Raw genomic sequence first — 22444 nt, forward strand, 5'->3', positions numbered from 1 at the left:
TTTACTGTCAGGAATGCTCTGAGGAAGAGCAGACGAAGCCATAACTCACTGAGGACCCCCTTCTGTGAGACAGTGTGAAATGGATCAAGCTTGGGTGGAACACCTCTAGACAATCAGGCCACAAACAATCTGACTTCCTCTAATATGACATCATCTTGTCTAGACACGCACACAAGTGTGGTATCTGAAGGGAGTGGTAATACAAAAAAAACGTTTGCGTAATCAATGTATTATTACTGTTTTAATGTTACATATACATTTGCTCAGTTGCTTTATTCAGAAAACACACACACACACACACACACAATTAACATATGTAAATAAATGAAATATATTTAATCAAATTTAATCAAATATTTAAATTACTATTTAGGGTATAAATATTTTAAACAATTGCACTTTTATAGCTTTTATTTTATGTTTAAATTTAACCACTTCAGCATACTCTTAAACCCCTTTAGATTATATGATGTTAAATAAATCTAAAATTAAAAGAATTTATTTAAAAAAAAAATGTTTTAATAAAATATTTTGTCAGACATTTTAGGTCCATTCAGCTAACAGATCTCTAGTTCATTAAAATCATATTACGTTTATTCTCTTGACGATTCTTAATTGCATCCAAGAGAGTCCAAACTGGATTTAATGATTGAAATAAGGGTCTAAATGCACCTGTACTGTTTCCAGTTGTAACTGCTTCAGAGATTTCCAAATGATTTTTAAATCCATGGCAATCAGTTTTAAAACACCAGTATTTAACATCCTGTCAGACTGCTCTGTCTGGCACAATATGTGGAAGCAGAATGGAGAGACAACCTAGCCAAATGGCACAAATACTTGGAAACACTGCCTTTGAATAAATACACTCTTGCCAATATAGAGTGCAACAAGGGCAAGCCTGTGGAACTTTCCAAGTTAATTTTTTTAATCTTTCCAAACATATTATTTTAAAACATCGAGATTTTTAAAATGAGTTTTAATTAAGAATAGCAAACTGAACATTGTCTGTTCTCTCAAGTACATCTGTAGATATTTAGGTTCGAAAACAGTGCACATCAAGAATATGTGCAAAAATGTATTAAATGGGAAGATATGTTACTTCTTAGGTGACAATTTTAAAGTGTCTTTTAGGCTACGTGTTTTTCTTTAAAAAAAAAAAGTAGAGGTTTTTCGTGACTATATTATAGTCCTATTGGACAGTGAAAGCCTAGACAAAACTACTCACCCATTCTACATTCTAAAAAGATTTTTTTTAATGTTAATATATTTTGATATGTTTTAAAATAACTATATTTCTTCAAACCTTTAAATACACATTTAACCAAAACAGCATCTTTTCTGCCGTTTTTGTCTTATAATCTTATGCAACGATGAAAGATTTTACTTTTCGTGATGATTAATGATGATAGCAGCAACTCACCCGCTACTAGAGCGAAGGTTTTGCTCATGCATATTAATCAGACAGCGCCGACGTGTTTAGGAACCTTCCTATGGCGGACGTCTCTCTCTTGGATATTTAATAAGGTAATGGCGACCTTGCTTAATAGTTCTCCAATGGCGAAGGCTTGCTCATGAATATTAATCGACACCCCGTCATAATAGCAGGATTCGGAGTAGCGTGATGGTTTCTGTTTCCGCAATCAAACACACAGCAGCACACATTACAACATGGCTGCAGTAGGCAGCTTAGTGAACAGTTTGGCTTGTCTTTGGAGACAGCAGTGTGCCCGTACTTGTTTACCGCATTTGTTCGTTTGTATTTCGTTTACAGGATCGATTTTGAAAGCGACGGGCCTCGTGCCGGAGAGCTACTTCAGTAACAGCAGAAATGTTTTAAATCTGTGAGTACAAGTCTACTGTAACTATATGGTAGCAACCTTACCTAGAACTTAATTAAACACTGTAAAACTAAATTATTTTAGTTGATAACAATAATATGTTATATAAAAGCAATATGCTTTAAACGATATTAAAAAGCAATGCTTGCCATTGACAACATACTATGACATTGATGTTTGGCTCCAAAGTCATTTAATCGTATTCACTTCCTTTTTTCGTTACTTTCAGATATTTTGTGAAAATTTCTTGGGGATGGACCATTGTTTTACTTCTGCCTTTCATCTTTTACTCCAACCTTTACAACAGAAGCCACACATTTGTGTTGAGGCGGCTGACGTCACTTCTGGTGGCAACATTCATTTGGTACACCTGCACTGGGACTTTTTTCTACATTGAAGATATTACTGGTTCGTGCTATGAGTCAGACACCATGCAAGTTATCCATGGTGACATTACCACAAAGGCAGCGTGCAAGAAGGCCGGATTCATCTGGGATGGATTTGACATATCAGGACACTCCTTCATCTTGACTTACTCTTCTCTTGTGATTGTGGAGGAAATGGTGCCCATGTTACACATACCGCAGAGTGACAGAAACATTCGTCTTGATTGTCTTTATATAGCACTCAATGCGATTGTGGCCATCTGGATATGGATGTTCGGATGCACTTCTGTGTATTTCCATGATATTATTGACAAGGTTATAGGGACGTTGTGTGGGATATTAGGGTGGTACGTGACTTACGTTGTTTGGTACCCAATGCCTTTTTCTCCAGGTCTCCCTCCACAGCAGAAACAACATGCTTAGTGTGAGAACTAAATGCTACAAGTGCACTACAACAAGCTTCACATATCTTTTGTGAGATCAATGACAGATTAGCCATCCAAGTGAGGCGGCAGGCAGCTGGTGTTCCTAAAATGACAATCTGTAATCTGAGAGGTCACATCTGAACCTTATTATTGCCTTCAAACGTTGTGTGGCTTCATACAGAGCTGGAATAGTAAACCTGACAATAACTTTAGCTTATATGGTAGTCTGCTGCTGCTTTCTGTAATCAACCTGCAACCATCAGCTGAGCTGCCTTTTAACATAAACAGTTACTCATGACACTAATATTTTAAATATTTGTAATTGGCCTATTTATTGATTTTAAACAAAATTATGAAATCTGATCAATTTGAGGTCAGAGAATTATAGTGTGATGCATTTGTGTAAATTATATATTTGCATTGTGTTTTAATAGGACCATTTTATGTGTTCTGTTGTTCATTCATACATGCCATTATTAGATTAGTAGTTTGCAGTTGTTGTCTGTCACTGATGAATGTTAAGAGTCTAATCAGTTTGCCAAAGGAAAACTGACACCACCTGTTCTTAGAAACCCAAAAGGATCTAAAATATACTGTTTATAATATTATAAGACTGGATTGATGTTTGAGCGATGCATTCAAATAAATATGTGGCTGGTTATAAGTATTTCTTACAGGTTTGAAGAACAATGCAAATTAGATGTAAATTAATTCTAAAATACAAACGATGGGACATGCTGGTCATGGAGGGCACATCCATTACTCATTTCATGTGTCAATTAAACATGATTTTAGACAATTATCATTGCAATTATGCTTAATACATCAGTATTCCATAGAAAGCATAACGCAACGTTGTTATGAGATATTGTACTGTATGACACAGTGTTCTTGTTAGTATAACAACACATCACTGAGGTGTATTTTTATTTAATACATTATGGTGTTTGAATGAATAAATAGCTTTGAATTGAGGACCTCTAGTAGATGTTTTGATTTTGTTATCTCAAGGTAAGACTGTAAACCAAATTAAAAGGAACAGTTCACCCAAAAATGAAAATGTACTAACTTGCGGGTCATCCAAGATGTAGATGAGTTTGTTTCTTCATTGGAACAAATTGGAACAAATTTAGCATTACATCAGTTGCCTATCGATGGATCCTCTGCAGTCAATGGGTGCCGTCAGAATGAGAGTCCAAACAGCTGATAAAAGCATCACAAGTAATCCACCAGACTGTGGATGCATATTTGTTATAGTCCACTGCTTGTAATAAACAAAGCCATCCTTATAATGATTTCAACTTCAAACCATTGCTTCCAAATAGAGTCCAAATAGAATATGTTCAAATATGGATTTTGATGTGAGAGGACAACAGGCGATGGAAGAACCGTTATTATGGAGTATGGCCTTGTATTTTGGCCTGAAGCTATATGCTTTAATGATGGATTTATTTCTTACAAGCACAAAGCTTTCCGCTTCATACAACGTTTAATGATTGACTGCAGTCATCATGTGGGTTATTGTGATGTTTGTTTTATCAGCTGTTTGGACTCTCATTCTGACGGCACCCATTCACTGCAGAGGATCCATTGATGAGCAAGTGACGGAATGCTAAACTTCTCCAAATCTGTTCAGAAGCAGAAACAAACTCATCTGCATTTTATATATAGTGGGTTTTCAGCAAATTTTCATTTTTGGCTGAACGATTCCTTTAAATATCTAATAAAATATGTTCTACTGTCTTTCATCCTCTTACACTTCTCCCTGTTTTGGTGCTGTGGAAAAATTCTGGATCTCTCTGGACAAATGTTGCAGTAGTTATCACACTTTAATGTGCGTCATGGGGGAAAGGCTGTCCCCCTCTGGTGCCAGCTTGATTGGTACAGTCCGAACCTCAGTCAATGGTGTTTTAAAACCTCGATGCTGCTAGAATGTGCCTTTTATGAGAGCTGCGGTCATTACAGCAGTTCAGCATCATCACCGTTTGTGTGCAGCATCTCAGACAGGTGCGGAGACTCTGAAAACAGACGCAAAGACTTTTTGAAGTAAGCCAAATTAGATTCAAAACTGAGACCATGACCCAGGGAAAGGTAAGCATTTGTATTATTTACACTGCTTTAAGATTGTAACATTTGACTTTAATTGCTGTCTATTAACCAAAAGGAAAGAGTTTTTTTCTTGTCTGAATTCAGTGGTCTGAATAGCTGTAATTTCTATTATGTGCTAGACTAGTCTGTCAGCATTGTTCTGGTTTCATCTGTCCCCCATGATGATTAATAATGATCCAGTGACACTAAAATAAGCTTTGTCATGTCTTGGATTTGTTTCCTTATGTTTTTGGACTGATTTCTGTAGCGCTAAATGGAGATATTGTTGCTTTAGGAGCTCTTTTTGATTTCTGGAAGCCTGCTGGTATCATCTATTATAATGTTTCACAACTGCATGCGCAAGCTGCAAAGGTAGAGTTAGAAAATAATGTCTAGAAGACGTTTCATGTGTTGTAAATACACCTGATTAAACAGATATGTTTATTATAGTTCTGTTGAGTTTTATATGCAAGAAATCTTTATATTTTCTGTTAACAAGGTTAGTTTTTAGCTTCTAGAATTAAATGGATCAGGATATACAGGAGGAAAGCATCTTTTAAGGTGCCTTGTGATGTCATTTACCAACAGCAAACTCTCCTATTACAGTGAATTAGTCATTGATAAGTAATGGCCAGATAATTTACTCACTCTCTCCATTCTGTTACATAAAACACACACTTTTGGATGGCATTATGCACATCGATTAACCAATCCATGCACAGTATAGCCATATAAAAAATAAACTCAAAAATATTGTTATAATAAATAATATTTATCTGACAGATGAATAATGTAACAAATTACAGTGAATAATAGGTTCTGTAGCAATACAGGCTCCTTTTAAGAATTGTTCTATAATATCTATCTATAATTGTTAATGGAAAGCTAATATATTGCCATAAGTGCACATATAACAAATAAAGTTTAATATGTTTACAGGTTTCAGTGACAAACAAGTCAAACAATGGCTCGGATGTTCAGCCGATGGCCTCAGCTCCTCCAAGTTATGAGGAGGCAACTGCTGGTAATACTACTTTTTCCTTAATGAATTTCCTTTTTAAACTGATCTGCACTTTAAAATTATTATTAAAGGGGTAGTCCATCTAAAAATGAAAATCCTGTTATCATTTATTCCCCTTCATGTAATTTAAAACTGTGTAACAGAAAAGAAGATATTTTGAAGAATGTTGGTAATCAAACAGTTTTGGGTGCCATGAAATACTATGGAAGTTAATGGGTCCGAAAGTGTTTGTTTACCAACATTCTTCAAAAAAATCTTCTTTTATGTTTCACAGTGACAGAACGAATAAATGCATACAGGTTTTGAAGGACACTTGGATTGTTGGGTGGACTAACCCTTTAATTCAGTCAATGCAAATGTATTTTGGACACTATATACTATAGAACACTAATGGCATTCATCACCCATGACAGTCACGGTGGATGTTTTAACTTTTTTTTATTGGAAGGTGGAAGCCCTTGTTATAGTGGAGCTTATCCTGGAGATAGTGAGATGCTCACAGAATTCAGCTGGGATGACCAAAACATCAGGAGGATATTCATCCGCAAGGTATTGTTGCATTCTGTTTAGCAGTTCAGAGCTGCTGTGGACAATATGGAGTGAATTAATGTAATATTATTTCCTGTAGGTGTACACCATCCTGATGCTCCAGCTATCTGTCACATTAGCCTTTGTGGCTGTTTTCATTTTCTGGTGAGTGTATGAGCTGAACAAACGTTCATAATGCATTATTCCTTTTTTAAGCTTGTTTAACAAGTATGTCTTGTTTAACTTGTAGTGAACCTGTGAAATATTACATACAGACCAACCCTGGCTGGTACTGGGCATCATAGTAAGTACACTTTATAATTTTGGGTTGACATTGTAAATGCACATCTTAAAATTCAGTTTGAATATAGACAGCATATAATACAGTAATTCAGTAACAGTGCAAGTTCTTACTTTATGTGTTGCTATGCACTGTTATCCACTGTAAATGTATAATGGCTTTATTGTCTTGTTCTCCCAACAGTGTAGTGTTTTTTGTCACATATCTGACCCTATCCTGCTGCCGTGGACCCCGGTGAGTGTATTTGTAGAGATACAAATGCATATTAATATAATATAATATAATATAATATAATATAATATAATATTGTATAATATTGTAATATATAATATGATATGATATAATATAATTTTTTATTGATATTATCGTATAATTTATAATCTAAAATTATTTTTAATATATATTTTTAGCAATTAACTTCTATTTGAGCAAAATTGGCACATTATATAATATGCGTTCATTTCTATCTTTTCTACTTACAGGAGGTAGTTCCCATGGAATCTGATTCTGCTGATTATTTTTGTGAGTATAAAAACAACCAAAAGAACCTTACGTCTTTGGTTATCAGTCTAGCTATTATTTGACAAATACTAGTATTGATCAAGAACAAGCCTATTTTGACATATAAAAGAAAGTCTTCTTCTATTTAAACATTAATCTCACCTCTTCTGTTCTAGACTCTGTCTCTTTCTTACATGACAGGAATGCTCTCCAGGTAAAGTCTCACATTATATGTGTATTATTATGAATTTTTAACATACACGCAAACAACAAGTGTTAAGCATGTTCTGCATATTTTATGGGTTCATATTCATATTTCCACTTTGTCATACTTGCACAGTATATTGTGTTATGTCACAAAATGAATTCAAGTGAAATATTTTTGCATATAACAAGATGTCAGGTTTTTGATAGGCCTATTTCTTATTTAAATATTTCCCCTCTCTCTAGCTACTACAATACTAAATCTGTCATCATCTGCCTGGGTATTACTGCCTTGGTGTGTCTTGCTATTACTATCTTTAGCTTCCAAACCAAGGTTAGTATTTTTAAAAGCAACAGATATTTTCATTTTTCTTGAATGCAATCATTTTTTAACTGTAATCTGGAGTATATTTATTCTGATCAAATATTTGTGATTTTACAGATTGATATTACTTCATACCAAGGCGTGCTGTTAGTTTTCTGCACAGTATTGTTCATTTGTGGACTTGTCCTGGCAGTCATCCTGCTCTTTGGATATGTAAGTACATATCGTATGTAAGTTAGTAGTTGACTGGTAGATTTATGATTTCTCAGCAGGGTGCTGGATTTTAATATTCACAGAAATAAGAATGTTCTTTCACCAAAGTTCTTCTCTTTTCTCTTTACAGGTTCCATGGTTGCATGCTGTGTACGCTGCCTTGGGAGCAATACTGTTTTGCATGGTACATAATTCTAAAATCATTTAAACTCCGATCAGTATTAACCCCTGTAAAGCCTGACATGTGGTATAATCAGAATCTGTTGTTTTTTTTTTAATGGAACAGTTTTTTGAAACATTTAGACAAGCCTTTTAGAGAAAAAATGTTGAATATGTTTTTTGTTGAGTATCCATTACATTAGGCTTTTATGGCATGATATATTGAGAATATGGAGCTCATACACAAGTTGCTTCAGTCCAGTAAGTGTTCATCTTAATATTACTAACAATATCAAAGTTATTCTTATATTTATAAAAATCTGTAAAGATTTCACAGAAAAAAAAGACATTTACTGAAAGGCATTTTACTTGCTAAAAAAGTATAAACTGTCAATCAGACAAAAGAAGGAATGTTTTTAATTTAGTGTAACAAATATGATAACAGTAGGCTTCATAGGGTTTAACTGTCCGTGCATTTATTTATTTATTTGTTTGAGTAACAGAGTAAAAAGTGGATCATGCACAGTCAGCATATCATTATCGCAAAATAAATCCTGATAAGGTTTTTTAGGACCCCTACACATTATCCCTTGTGTTTGTTAGTAATTATTGTCATTGTATTATTTTAATCTCTCTTTTGTCTTTTAGTTCCTGGCATTTGACACACAGATGCTGATGGGGAAAAAGCAATACACCATAAGTCCTGAGGAATACATCTTTGCCACCCTCAGCATATACCTGGACGTTGTTTACATCTTCTCTTTCTTTCTCCAGTTGTTTGGAACTCCTGAACGGGAGTGAATGTGCTGTTAACCTGAAGCTCCAACGGCTCTTCTTTTGTCTCTCTGATCTGAGTGATCATGCCTTTCCAGCATGATATGGATCTTCAGTGCACGCTGTTTTTTTTTAAGCTCACCTCCGCTTTTACGATGTGCCACACATTTATCCTGTAGCGTGAAGGAGGTCTTGCATATTATACGTTGCTTATGTACACTGGTAAAACTTTAACGACATTCAGCTAGTTTTACAACTGGTGTCATAGAAAACAAAAAAGAAAATAACAAATGCACTGGCGTCAGCTGTCTGTGAAACCTGTCTGATGTCATTAGCAGTGAAAGTGCATGAAATATCAGAGCATCACATTTATCCATCGATGTCTACCTCATTCCTCTTTGTGTCTGACCCTGCAAAAGTTTCATATGTGATATCACAGCATGAGGACATTTTAACTAATCATTCTGAGAAACTAGATATTGGGATGAATATTTTCATAACAAGTTTTTTTGAATAGCTGGCTGGGTTTTAGGAGTGCACCATGAATCAAAGTAGGCCTAACACTTACATTTCTGAGTTAATTTGTACAAATTTGATTGAAATAATCAGTGCTTCCATTTGAATTTACCTTGATATTTCATAGGAATTTTCTATTTTGATTTTTGCTGCCATTGTAAGTCAGCTTGATTGAAATATGCTTTTTGAGCATTTTTTTAGTTTAGGCCTACTATATGTGTTATTAATATAAATACTTTTTTTTTTCATTCCATAGAGGTTTATTAATGTATTATCATAGCACATATCTATTTTTGAAGAAAATGAGTTGTGCATAATTTTGGATGTGTACATAGATTTAGTGTTCACTAAAAGAGTGCAAAATCACTGTAGCTGGATTTAAACAGAATGCAGTGCTACATATTAGAAATATTTCCTGTTTGTGGCCTTTACAGTATAGAGACAGTGTGTGACCAATAAATGGAATTTATTAAAATGTATTGAATATGAAATTATTAAATGACAAGTATGTTTCAGTTGCAAATTGGTAAAAAAGAAAAAAGATGCATTTCCTCTAGGAGGTAATTAGAGTAAATAAATGTGAATGTTCTTGAATTTCTCTGAAAACACAAATATAATCCCTTCTATATCTTTGTGTGCAGGTGTGTTATCATAACATTATAGACAGACAGCACAGTTGTCTCTCTTTTTAATAAAACAAGCTTACATCTCATATATGGGGGGACCTTAAAATTTAATTTATGTCAAAGAGAAAACCAGAATTAATAGACCCGTTTTGTTGTAATTTATTGGGAAAATGTGCATGATGTTTAAAACTCTTTCTGAGATATCGTAATAAATTTGTAGACACGCAATTTTAAGAAAAGATAGAAAGACGGTTGAATGAACGATTCAGCGACTCGCTCATAAAACACAAACATTAATTTATCGCCACCTACTGGCATAACATTGTAACCTGCAGAAAGAACCACTGAACGAATCACTAAATGATTCAAACTATTGAAGTCACTGAGAATAATCAATCCCCTCTACTATAGCAGTGTGTTTAAAGTTAAAGCATATATAAAAGCACTGAAACACTTTGCACTTGATCCCACCATTCCTTTTTTTTTTTTGATCCCACCATTCCTCTTTCAAAACACTGCGTACTTATGACGCTCTTCCGCTCCGCTCATCCAATGGGAGAGTGCGGTTTTAACATGTGGTCTTCGGTAATGTTCTGCTTTTAAATAAGGAAGAAGCGGGAGGCGTTAATGCAACTTTGTGTACTCAATATCTCATTCACAGTATCGCTTACGGCTTCTGAGAAAATCGAGTCAGTTCCACAACAGATACTAACACACGCGCGAAGCTATTTGGAGCCCGCTTCACCTCAGATGTAATTATTGCTGGGCTGGTATCTCGCGTGTTAGCAGCTGGTTAGCTGGTTGAGCTAAAGATCAGCGGTGTGGGTTTATCTGAACTGGTTTAATCGTGTTTAAGTCAAGGATTCAGCTACTTTTATCTAACAAAGCTGGTTAGCAGTGGCATGCGGATGAAGGGCAGAGGGAGCCCGCGTTTGGGACTGCGCTGACAGCCCTAAGGACTTAACGTTACCCGCTATAATCGAGGCTTTCAGTCTTTCATCATGTTTAATACGTTGTACGAATGGATCGGAACCGGAATCGCCAGTCTGCGAAACGGAGCTCCAGCTGGTGGGGTTCATACCGGTTCCTGTGGATCAGGACGGGACATTGTGGATCAGGTGGATCAGGACGGGACATTACGGAGAAAGAGACCACTAGACTGGTAAAAAGATTGTTTATACGTGCACATAACTGTAAGGCGTTTACGTGTAAGTCCAAGAACTGTTCTTTTATTTATTGTTTGGGCTTACAATGAAAGTTTAGGTCTTTAAACTGGTTTTTGATTCGTAATGTTTTGGTTTCGTTCATTAAAGCGCGAACTGTTTTGATTGGATGACGTTAGAAACGCGTGCGCGTCTAGAGCTCCTGATAAACCATTCATTTTCTTTCTTTTTGTTGATTATTTTTCTTTTCTTTTGTCGTTTATTGTAATATAGGAAACTATATTGTTTTCCCGAATATATTTGCGCGTTTGCTGCTTCAATAAAATAACTGAGCAACCTTTAACAAGTTGATGTTATAATATTCTATTCAATTATTTTTGTTTCTTATGAATATATTTTATTTTTATATAAGTATTAATAATGAACAATTGTATTTTTTAAATATTTATTGCACGTTCATTTATAATAAAACACCTGTCTCAATTTTGTATTTTCTTATAGTTTGGAAGATGGAGATTCAGTTGATCAGGAGGAGGAGAAAGTGGTGAAGAAATTCAGAATGGGTAAATAACACCATTCTGAATACATGATAAAACAAATTTATGGCAATTACAATAACATTTTGTTTCTTGTTCTCTAGGGGATATTATGGATACAGTGAAAAATGCAGCCGGAGGAGTGAAGACCCATGGTTCGAGTGTTGCATACTGGGTAAAGAACAGTGTCATACCTAACCCGGGAAACTTGTTGCCAGCATCACCTGGTCCACCTCAAACAGGAATAACATCAGAACCTGCAGCCAATTCTGCTACATCAGCATCTTTGTGGGCGGAAAACAAGGTACTTTTTTGCTCATCAAGATCTTAGTGGGTTTACTTAATTTTCTTGAGATCAGGTATAACAGAAGAGCAAAAGCTGTCGTGCAGTCTAATTCATTTTGTCTGTGCTATACATTTTCTGCTTTTTCGTAAAGTTTGGGGATCAGTCACGTGATATACTTGAGGACACATTTGTAGCTCCATCTAGTTCAGTTGACTGGAGGACTGTCACAAAATCTGGTAAGGGTAAAAATAGTTACATTTTTGTTTTTCTTTCTGCAAATAACATGCTGACATAGTCTTTTTTGTTTTGTTTTGACAGATTCCTTATGGACTGAGGAGTCAGTGACCATATCAAAAGCGAGCAGAAGACAAGTTTGTATGGACCATCCACCCCATGAGACACACAAAGCTAACGGACACTCTGTTAACTTACCCCCTGCCTCCACACAAAAACCTTCCCCCTCTCCCCGCTTGGGCAGATCCTTGTACCACCGACCACACAGGTTCAGTTAAATCTAAACTATTCATAACATTTATGTTAGAAAGAATCAAAATTAAGTAATATGATTTTAGATTTTTGTTAAATTTTTTTGTTGATAGGTAATATTGTTCTGGTTTGAAAGTGTGTAATAAATGCAAGGTAATGAAACTGGAAGGAAATTTGTTTCTGTTGCAGCTTTTTGTCATCTTCTGAGACCAATTCAGGAAAAGCCACTCATACTAGCCTGTATGAGAAGAGCTTTCCAATCCGAGTGGTCCAGAGTCCTTCACATGGCAGCTCAAACAGCCTCCTCCGGGCCAGAGCCCGCTGTACAGCACAGGAGGTTAGACACTCATTGTACTAGTTTGCTTAATAAACCAAATATTTCATGGCATAAAAAATGGTAGAATTACTTCTTTAGACATAGGACTGCACAATAACTTTAAAACTGAGTTCTAATAATCAAATAACAAGGGATACGGTTCAAATAAATAATGTGCAGCAGTATGTTTCAAAGTGAAGAGCAGAACTGTTTTCATTTACATGTTATGTTCATTATGTTCAGCTTATGATATTTTCATTTAATAATAGTAAAAATAATAATGTTATTATTATTGTTGTATAGTCATATTGATATACAATCGTAATTTGGGCCAAATTATGTAGCCCTACAAACAAGTACAGCTAATCTGGATATTGTTTTTTTTGTTGTTGTTTTTTTATTAATTTATCAAATAAATTATGATTCAAATTTTCCCCCAAATTGTGCAGCCCTAGTTAGACTTTGCTTTTACTGTTTTATAGTCGGTGCGTGAGGAAGAAACGGAGGTTTACAAGCAGCTCCTAGCCATGGTGTCTGGTGGCCAGTCGACCTTCCTTCACAATGGAAGTTCTCACTCCAGCATTCGCTCGCATCGAGATTTGTGAGTATCTGTGTCATGCTACTTTAAAATGTGTGTTCTTTATGTCTGTGACAAACCTGAGCTGTTTAAAGGGATAGTTTATCCAAAAATCAAGAGTAAGCGTTAGTTCTGGCAGGTCACGTTAGTCAAGCTCGCATCCGCTGACTCTCGGCTGATCCCCATGTACCTATGGGAATATGACACCTATCTAAGCATTCATATATAAGGTCCCTCAGTATTATCAGCAGTTTTCGTATTGCTCAATAGCTAATTAAATGGCGAATTCAGCAGGCAGAACACCATCATCACTAGGAATCGGGAATTTAGAGAAGTGGAATTCGTTTCCCCAATGGTCTCACCTAACTTGAACACGGGAATTCACCGCATTTATCATAAGCTGACTGATTCGGAAGTGACTGAGTTAGCATTACTTCACGCATCGCTACATTATTGACATGGACTCCACGAGTTATGTGACTGACTCAAGAACAAGTTCAGATGGGAACTTCATCCCCAAGAAGGATATCAAGAGATCAAGCATCCACTTCACAGCTGCTATGTTTCACTCTCTCGAACATCTTCACAAGCTAAGTTCCATTTAATGCTCTCAGGTTATCTGCAACATGCGTGTTGCTAAGGCTATCCGTGTTGCTTAGGCTCATTTAGTTGTTTTCAGCTAGTGCTAGTTTATGCGAATGTGCGGTACTTATCTGTTCGCTGCAGTATGCTGCAATATCGCAGCAATATGCTGCGCTTAACGGGGTCTAATGTAATTTCATGCATTCTGAGTTATTTACACTGTTAAGAGTTGGATACTTATGCGCGTGCACACACTCAGTGACCCAAGCGAGAGAAAGAGCACGCCACTTAACGCGTTTCTTTCATGGTTACGGAAGTCATCGGCAGCGCTGCAGTTACTTGCTCGAGAAGACTAGGTTGTTAGAGAGGAACTACACTAGCTGCCTCCGGCTGGAGAGAGTAGCCGCTTGCAGTCGGGGCAGGAAAAAAAAAAGAGACGTCAAATCGGACACTTCTTCTCCTGGTAATGACGCTCTGGCAGAGTTTGCATACTCTGTCACAGATGAAGTGAATTATATGCAATATTTGTCAAATACACAGACGTTTCAGAAACGTCTTTCATAAAGCAACAGAAACACTTTTATATACTGCTTAATACAGCGCCATCTGTTCATGAATAAGTTCAACATTAACATATGCTATTTAAATAACGTTACCAATAAAGTGGGGGTATATGCCATTTTATCAGTGTTTTTTTTATTTTTTTTTTTTTATTTTTTTACGTGACTCATATAACATTGCGACTACACAAAAAAAATGCTTTTACTGTTATAAAAACACTGAGTTGTGAGCATTATTGGAATTGTTAGAATAAGCACGCAACACACATCGTGCTTATCACAGAATCTAACCAACGAGAATAAAGTTTGTCATATCAAGGCTTTCGCAGTGCCTGACCTAGGCGGCTGGTCTCGTTTTGCTCTCGCGGTACTTTGATGGCACATGTGATCGTAAGGTGGCTGCAGCACCGATCAAAGTCGGACAAATTTTCTAACCAGAATGCATTGCTTTTGACAGGCGGCAGCTGATCTTTGCGGCACCACATGAAGTCGAACAAGCCTAATGTCTCTGAAGATGTGTGTTTTTGGATGTGAGGAAAAGATAACCTTATTCAGTGTATGTGAACAGTGGATGCAATTTGTTTTTCCAGGGCAGCAACGGAGTTTCTCAAGCGTGTTTGTTTGTTCCTGTCATTTCGGTGACAAATGTTTATAACAGGGTACATTCTGACACTGGATTTGCACATCGTTTGATACTGAAAGAAGGAGCAGTCCCAGCGATAAAAGATCCCGGTCATGACTAGGAACTGCTGTAAAACTGCATCAATGTCTATGTTCGTTGCCAATCACCCCGTAAGTCCTCGTGACTCTTCAGCTCCACCCACAGCTCGCCTCCAGGAGCTCGGCTGTTTTCGGAGAGAATCGTAAAGCTGTATCTTTCGTTTTAAAATCTGATACAACTGAAGACTCTTCGGAGATGTGAATGATGCAATACTACACTATAGGTACTCAAGATTAACATGAGATTGGCCGAAACTGTGTGTGTTATGTCCCCTTTAACCTAGACAAGTCGACTTTATTTTTATAGCACTACAGCACAGATTTAAGCAGCAGGAAATAACGACCATGGTGCAAACGGAATCATTTCTGCCGTGGCGCAGCTCCAAGAGAAAATGGTAAACGGTCATTGTTCAGTTGAAGTCTTCTGCATCCGAGGGCCTGGGCTGCTGACATGCTGCCTCGCCGCCTGTCGGCCAGTGGCTTTGCGGGCGGCGTTTGTTCATGAAGGTAACTCATGAAACTGATGTCGGGCATGCTTCTGAGGCAGCTTAACGGTTCAATGATCTACAAAAAAATAGAACGAGCTTTGGTGATAACTAAGCAAATATTCAATGATTTATTTGATCATCCATCACGGGATAGAACACAGGATTGTGGGTATCAAGGCAGCGAAGGAGATCTATTCTGCCTTAACATGCTTGTTCTTAAGTTATAGTTGCATTGTTGGGAACACGCTTGTCCCAGAGCTATCTGCTTGTTATTGGAATATGCTTGTTCTAAAAGCTGTAGTCGTAATCGGAACATGCTTGTTCTTAAGCTGTCTAGTCGTATGGGTATATGCTTGTTCTTAAGTTACCTGGGCATTATTGGGAACATGCTTGTTCTTAAGTTATAGCTGTATTGTTGGGAACATGCTTGTTTCAGAGCAATCCGGTCGTTATTCATAACATGCTTGTTCTTAAAGCTGTAGTTGAATAGGAAACATGTTTTTCTTAAGTCTATCTGGTGTTATTGAGAAGATGATGCTAATTGTCAGTCATCTTTGACAATAGTGGTCCTGACAGAAATGAACATTGTGTCATTCTGTTGCTCACCTTCATATCATTCCAAACCCATAAGACTTCCTTTCATTGTCAGAACACAAATGAACTTTTTTAATATTGATTTTTTTATATTCTTTCATTCTTATTGTCCATCCACTGAATGTCTATAGTCCCTATAAGATCATTTATAATCCAAGTCTTCTGGAGACAGTCACTTTATATGATTTAATTTAGGCTTTTATTTACATATAAATATTAATCAGCAGATTCAGCACAAATGCGTAGAGCTCATTAAAAATGGTAAAGACAGAAGCACAACTGTGCTTACTTGACATGCAAGAACAAATCTCGTTGGTTCTTGCGGAAGCACAAACTCGTCAAGTAAGCACTTTTGATCTTCCGTTTACCATATAAACTACTCGATTTGTATGGATTGTTTACAATGTCTTCATGAACTTTCTAAAGTTTCGGTGAAATTGGAAAGATATTTTTGAAGATGAACAAAAGTTATGGATTTGGATCAACATGAGGGTAATGACAGAATTTTCATTTGTGGGAGAACTATACCTTTAAGATCATTTTTGATGGTTTCTCTTATTTACAGTGAAACTTTTGGTCTCATTTCAGCTCCAGCTTCCTGTCGTACAGTCGAAGTCGTCTTCATTGTGCCTCTCCAGCAGGCTCCGGCGCTGGAGCGTCGTCCTACGGGTTATCCAGTCTGCCTCCCAGTCCCCAGCCTGGGTCCAGCCAGGCGTCCAGTGCCCTGCCCAGTCCTGGTGCGTCCTCTAGCATTCCAGAGCCTCAGCTATGTGCCCATGACCTTGAGCCCAGCGCAAAAGGACCAGCTGTTCTCTCCGCTCCATCACCAGCTGCCCTTCAGGATACCTCCTCTCAGGACACACAGTCATCAGGTGAGTCCCCTTTCTTTCTTTCTTTCTTTCTTTCTTTCTCATGTTTGTAGTGTAATTCTGGCTTCAAGGTTGTCTTAATGTGTCGTTTCACTTTCTTTAGCTCATGATGGAGATTCAGTCATTTTTGTAATGGAGAAGCAGGGCAAGAAGCATGAAAGCTCAAGGTAGGAGAACATTGAGTTTATCTTTCATCTTTTCATCCATTTCTTTTTTCTTTTTTTACATAACCCTATCTTGCCCTTTCTAGTGTGCCGTACTTCCAGGCTGAACTGTGGATCAAAGAACTGTGAGTACTTGTTATCTCTTGTCTAATATGTACAAGTGTCCGTGCAGTGGAAGTGAATAGCTTCTGATATCGTCCATATTTGCTGTGTATTTTCAGGACTAGCCTCTATGATTCTCGAGCTCGGGAGCGATGGAGGTTGATTGAAGAGCAGGAGGCTCTGGCCTCTCAGCTCCTGCGCCAGGTGAGGACGTTTTTCCACTTTTTATGCTATACCTGCATTTTATTTGACTAACTCACTCATGCTCTCATTTGTGTCATCAGCGCCTCTCTGGAGAGGGTCGAGCTGTCCCAGCGAGGGTTGAGCTAAAGGTTCGAGTCCCTCTAGAGAAGGAGGTTCCTGTTGCAGCTGTTATCCAAAAGCCTCAGCCTATTAAAGAGGAGCCAGAATTCCCAGAGTTAACAGAGGTAAGTGCTCCTAAAGGGATAGTTGAAAATTGTCATCTTCTACTGACCCTCATGTAGGGCTGGGCGATATGACCAAAAAAATTATCAGAATAATTTTTTAATATCCGTCGATATCAATAATTATAACGATAATTGTCAAATCTTTATTTCTTTCAAGTTTAAAGACAGATTTTTGCTCCAAAGTGAAAGTTGTTGAAACCAGACTGTTAATTTTCCTTAACAAACTACATTAACTTCTTATTTTCTGCATGTTCTAATGAGTGACTCTAATGAGTTGCCTGATAATATTAATAATAATATTACTTTTTTGTCTCTTAGAAATGCACATTTGATAGCAGTAGTAGCTTGAGTTAGGATGCAGATGTACATTTATTCATTATCAAAATCAGTAACATCTGTAAAAATTGTAGAAACCTCATTTTTATATGGTGAAATTTAATTATTTGGACTGTTTTTTTTTTTTTTTAATTAACCATTGGTCTACCATAGTAGCATACATTTAAGTCATGATAATCACAGTTAAAACCACACATAGCATCAATGCGATGGTAAAAATATAACTAAGGTTTTAGGTAGGAAAAACAGTGCTCTAAATACATTTAGTATAAATGCACAAACGCTTAAAGTAGCTTCATCACAAAAAATATTTTAATTATATTCTGTTTCTCCTTTAATACATTTAATACATGTCTACATTAATAATATAAAATTCGATACAGATACCCACATTTCTGAGACAATACAATGGTGCAGTTAGTGTTACTACAGTAAATATTTGGTAAATAATGGCGATTTGTAGTCTGAAAAGTATCTTTGCACACCCTGTTTCTCCTGTTTGTCAGCGCTGTTTCATCTGGATTTAAACTAGTTAAAATCACCGAGTCATTTGTGTTCTTCGCTGAATTCAAGCGCTTCACACTGGATCTCAAAGTGCTGTTTAGTGCTCACGTGACCGAGTTTTATCAGCGAGTAAACACATCTGCTCTTAGCTTGCGCTGCACTGCCGTTTGAACTTTGAGCGGAGCAGATAAATGGTTTAAATTTAAATGAGTGGTGGTGTTGTTTTTTAAAAGTTTTCTACTTTTGGCGCATAAACATTACATTGAACATTTATCGACCTCTTGTTATCGTTTTATCGAGGAAAATTATATCATTATAATTGTCTCTATCGATTTATCACCCAGCACTTCCCTCATGTAATTCCAAACTTGAATGACTGCCTTTCTTCTGCAGAATATAAAAGTACTTAGTGGTGTGTTTACTGCTCATGGTGCTCACAGGACATGGAGAAGGAGGTGAGCAGAGCTCTGAGAGGCGGCAGTCAGGATGAGGTTCTCAGCGAGGGCTTCCGCCTCACCATCACCAGAAAGGACCTGCAGACGCTCAACCACCTCAACTGGCTCAATGATGAGGTCAGAGCTTTATTACATCATTCAGGTCTCTGTATAAACCTTGAACAGTCTCTTCTTAATCATTTTGTGTCAGGCGTTGCCATAATTATCAGTTTGTCAATGACTTGAGGTCCTGACTGATATATTTCCTCCATTTCAGGTTATTAATTTCTACATGAACCTGCTGGTGGAGCGCAGTAAACAGCCCAACCTACCCTCCGCTTACACCTTCAACACCTTCTTCTTTCCCAAGCTGCGGAGCTCCGGTTACAATGCTGTCCGCCGCTGGACCAAGAAAGTGGACATCTTTTCTGTAGACATCATATTGGTGCCTGTCCACTTGGGGGTGCACTGGTGCCTGTCTGTAAGTAGCTAACCAGCACCAAGGTCACATTGAGGACAAATACATGGAAGATGCATTGCTTTCTTTCCTGACATTTACAAGTAATTCAGAATAGTATTATAATACATTTCAGTCAGTTTAATAAAGGAATGAATAATTCAAATAGATTTGCTCTTAAGTCAGAAGTAGTATTGTTTAAAATTGTTCTCATTTCTTTTTCCTTTTGATAGGTGGTGGATTTTCGTAAGAAGAGCATCACTTACTTTGATTCAATGGGAGGAAACAATGACGAGGCCTGCAGGATATTATTGTAAGTGCTGCTTGTGGATTACATGATGAAACGGGTCTGCAAGAAGTGCCTTTTCAAAATGAGTCCCATGATAACCCATTAAGAAATAAACGGAAAAAATTATGCATGATTAGACATTGTCAAAAGTCTCTTAATTCTGTCTCTGTATAACAGAAAATATCTGAAACAAGAAAGTGAAGACAAGAAGGGGCAAAACTTTGATACCTTACAATGGACTCTAAAAAGTAAAAGACCCAATGTGAGTTTTCCAACATAAGCATTATATAGGGCTTAAATTGACCAAAAAAGCTCCAGGGTCATCTCAAGGTTTTTGTCTTCCGAATCCTTAGGAGATTCCTCAGCAAATGAATGGAAGTGATTGCGGAATGTTCACATGCAAATATGCGGAGTACATCACCAAAGACCGGCCAATCACATTCACACAGGTGAGCATCAGTTGCGTAGATTTTGAAATAAATTATTGGCTGGTCACACTTGCGTAAAGATTTTTCATTTGAACTTTTCTTTCATTTCTCAAACAGAAACACATGCCCTATTTCAGAAGACGAATGGTATGGGAGATTCTGAACCAGAAACTGTTGTGATTGGATGATTATTTTGTATAAAACATATTTTGACATGTTGTATAGATATGAGGGCTTCTGTGCACTTCAGGAACCCGGAGACAAATGTGGGATGCCCTCAATCACCGGTCGTTTCTATGCTGTCTAAATGAAACCTGGGAAGTGTGACACAGTCTCAGCCTTTAAGAGTCAGGGCAATGGTTTTATGCCCCTTTATAGTTCCCTATAACTTGACATGCTTTTGCTTTGTCAGCAAATGTTGTTTGACTGACTATGGAAGGATGTTATTTTCATATTTTCAGTCTTTTCTTCTGCAGTAGCTGTCAATATAAGGCCTGTCTTAAGATGATTTCAAATGATAATTTGTGTTAATTGGCAGGGAGTGTTTTTGATCTCAAATCATCAGAAGTCATAAATGTTACAGTAATATGATGAGTGAGATTTACATTGATGTCTTTTCACTCTAGGACTAGTAAAATAGTTGGAACTGACAATCACAGACTCACTCAGTGGTTTTCTAATGAAAAACAGCAGTTTACGTGATATTTGATACCTGTATGTTTTATACAGATGCTGTCAAAATAATTAACTATAAAATTATTTTAAGTAAGAAAGATGCTTTTGACTTCAGTATGTTTTGAGATGGAGGTCTGCCTTTACAGGCATATGTTTATTTTTTTATCAGTATTTGGTGGCTTTGTAATCACTTGGAGTCTTATGATCATTGCGGTCATCTCAGACAGGCTGCACTTAACATTTATTTGTTTTTTCACAACCCAGCAGTGTCATACATCTTGTTTTTCTGTTCTGTTCTTACTTGAGGCTACTCTGTTCTTCCTTTTGTGTAAGAGAAAACTATTTTTGGCAACTGTTTCTAGGTTTTTTTTTCTTGCAGGACATTTGACAATTATTGTATATACAGTGAGTATACGGTAAAGCTGAAGACATATTTAATACTCATTTTGTACCTTTTCTTATCTGTTTTTGTATGTGGAACAGATCTTACTGGAAGTAAATTCCTGAGGTTATGTGTGTATCAGGATAAATTAAATCATTTCAAATGAATCCTTGTTTGAGTCATGTCTCTCAAGCTAACGTTGTCTTAAATGTGCTTTAGAAATGAAATTAAGTTATTTGTGTGGAAATTTCAGTTATGTTTTATTTACATATGCAATTCTTTATGATAAAATTGTAAACAATACCGGTTAGACTGATTCTAACCGACAACTATTTTGATCAAAAGTTCGAACCGACTCGTGCCATGATTCGCTAAATAAGACTACATCTTCATTTGGGGTGTATGTATTCGGTACATATGAATTTCTGTTTTTTATAACGCTGTAAATAATACAATGCAGACTTATTCAAACCGATTATTTGGTTTAAACTCTTCCTTTAAAAGAACCGGCTCATAGGTTTGCGCTGTATGTTTTTGATTCGTTAAATTGAACCACGTGAATCGTTCGTGTTCTTGAATCGGACTACACTTCGCGCGTGATACCCCACGCAACTCGGAGAGCGACCTCGCCTTTCTCCTCGATGTTGTTTCAGTTTATCGCATTACAGCCTGCAAACTCATTCACAGCTCAGGTAAAATATGATTTATTTTACCTTGACGCTGAGGATTCTTTTTTTTTTTTTTTTTTTTTTTTTACATCCCCCACCTAAAAAAACCGTTTTACTGGGTAGCCTACATTACAAAACACTAAAACAGTGGGGCTCTGTTTATCTATGCAGTTTAGTAAGTTGGTTTTTACCAAACGAAGAGACGCTTTAAGAATCTATATCGTTCAGGTATAACGGTAGCAGGGAATTGATAGTTTTACCCAACCCTAATTACTGGCTGAAAGATAAAATGTTAAAATTGTAAACGTGATAGAAGCAGACTAGCTTTTTTAGAAACTAAAAAAATGCTAAGTTATAATATGTTGCTGGACATTTCTTGAAAAATGTATCTCAAAGTGTGAATATGTGAAACGTGATTCTGTTTTTGAAGAGACAGAGCTAATGAGACAGTATAATCCTTCTTTATCCGAATACTTTTTAGATTATAGCATTATA

General features: G+C 36.8%; 3 protein-coding genes across 5 annotated transcripts; all 3 read left to right on the forward strand.

Annotated features, from left to right (window-relative positions):
* The first annotated feature begins 1432 nt into the window (after positions 1–1432).
* Positions 1433–3316, forward strand: LOC107673062 (fat storage-inducing transmembrane protein 2-like). 2 transcript variants are annotated; one of them, XM_016466498.1, is made up of 2 exons: positions 1433–1841; positions 2146–3316. In XM_016466498.1, exons 1-2 carry the CDS (start codon positions 1669–1671, stop codon positions 2645–2647), a joined length of 675 nt encoding a protein of 224 aa, XP_016321984.1. In that variant the 5' UTR covers positions 1433–1668; the 3' UTR covers positions 2648–3316. The 2 variants fall into 2 exon arrangements, with proteins under 2 accessions (XP_016321984.1, XP_016321982.1); XM_016466496.1 differs by having other exon boundaries at positions 1448–1841; positions 2068–3316.
* A 1285-nt stretch (positions 3317–4601) lies between these two features.
* LOC107673066 (protein lifeguard 2-like) lies at positions 4602–9456 on the forward strand. Its single transcript, XM_016466502.1, is given in 12 exon segments — positions 4602–4740; positions 5677–5761; positions 6207–6307; positions 6387–6451; positions 6537–6590; positions 6771–6821; positions 7070–7109; positions 7265–7302; positions 7539–7626; positions 7735–7830; positions 7961–8014; positions 8638–9456. Coding segments are annotated over 12 exon segments (840 nt in total). The 5' UTR covers positions 4602–4725; the 3' UTR covers positions 8791–9456.
* Positions 4874–21443, forward strand: LOC107673065 (sentrin-specific protease 1-like). 2 transcript variants are annotated; one of them, XM_016466501.1, is made up of 20 exons: positions 4874–4885; positions 6411–6416; positions 11024–11067; positions 11570–11631; positions 11709–11908; positions 12042–12126; positions 12209–12392; positions 12566–12713; positions 13175–13293; positions 16802–17085; positions 17186–17249; positions 17333–17371; positions 17468–17552; positions 17633–17776; positions 19057–19188; positions 19328–19531; positions 19741–19820; positions 19974–20058; positions 20150–20245; positions 20342–21443. In XM_016466501.1, the coding sequence occupies exons 4-20, from the start codon at positions 11628–11630 to the stop codon at positions 20402–20404; spliced, it is 2016 nt and encodes a 671-aa protein (XP_016321987.1). In that variant the 5' UTR covers positions 4874–4885; positions 6411–6416; positions 11024–11067; positions 11570–11627; the 3' UTR covers positions 20405–21443. The 2 variants fall into 2 exon arrangements, with proteins under 2 accessions (XP_016321987.1, XP_016321986.1); XM_016466500.1 differs by lacking the exons at positions 4874–4885; positions 6411–6416 and having other exon boundaries at positions 10466–11067.
* Positions 21444–22444: the final 1001 nt, after the last annotated feature.

Source organism: Sinocyclocheilus anshuiensis, unplaced genomic scaffold (assembly GCF_001515605.1).
Source record: "Sinocyclocheilus anshuiensis isolate Anshui unplaced genomic scaffold, SAMN03320099.WGS_v1.1 scaffold364, whole genome shotgun sequence".
In the NCBI taxonomy this organism is placed as follows: domain Eukaryota; kingdom Metazoa; phylum Chordata; class Actinopteri; order Cypriniformes; family Cyprinidae; genus Sinocyclocheilus; species Sinocyclocheilus anshuiensis.

What these genes read in the sequence shown, in the direction of transcription:
- LOC107673062 (XM_016466496.1), top strand. Translation starts at nt 1,669, where the DNA reads ATGGCTGCAGTAGGCAGCTTAGTGAACAGTTTGGCTTGTCTTTGGAGA. An exon ending in AGCAGAAATGTTTTAAATCT is followed by an intron (nt 1,842 to 2,067) that starts GTGAGTACAAGT and finishes CGTTACTTTCAG; the next exon opens with ATATTTTGTGAAAATTTCTT.
- LOC107673065 (XM_016466500.1), top strand. Translation starts at nt 10,907, where the DNA reads ATGTTTAATACGTTGTACGAATGGATCGGAACCGGAATCGCCAGTCTG. An exon ending in CTTTGTGGGCGGAAAACAAG is followed by an intron (nt 11,909 to 12,041) that starts GTACTTTTTTGC and finishes TTTTTCGTAAAG; the next exon opens with TTTGGGGATCAGTCACGTGA. An exon ending in CCCGCTGTACAGCACAGGAG is followed by an intron (nt 12,714 to 13,174) that starts GTTAGACACTCA and finishes ACTGTTTTATAG; the next exon opens with TCGGTGCGTGAGGAAGAAAC.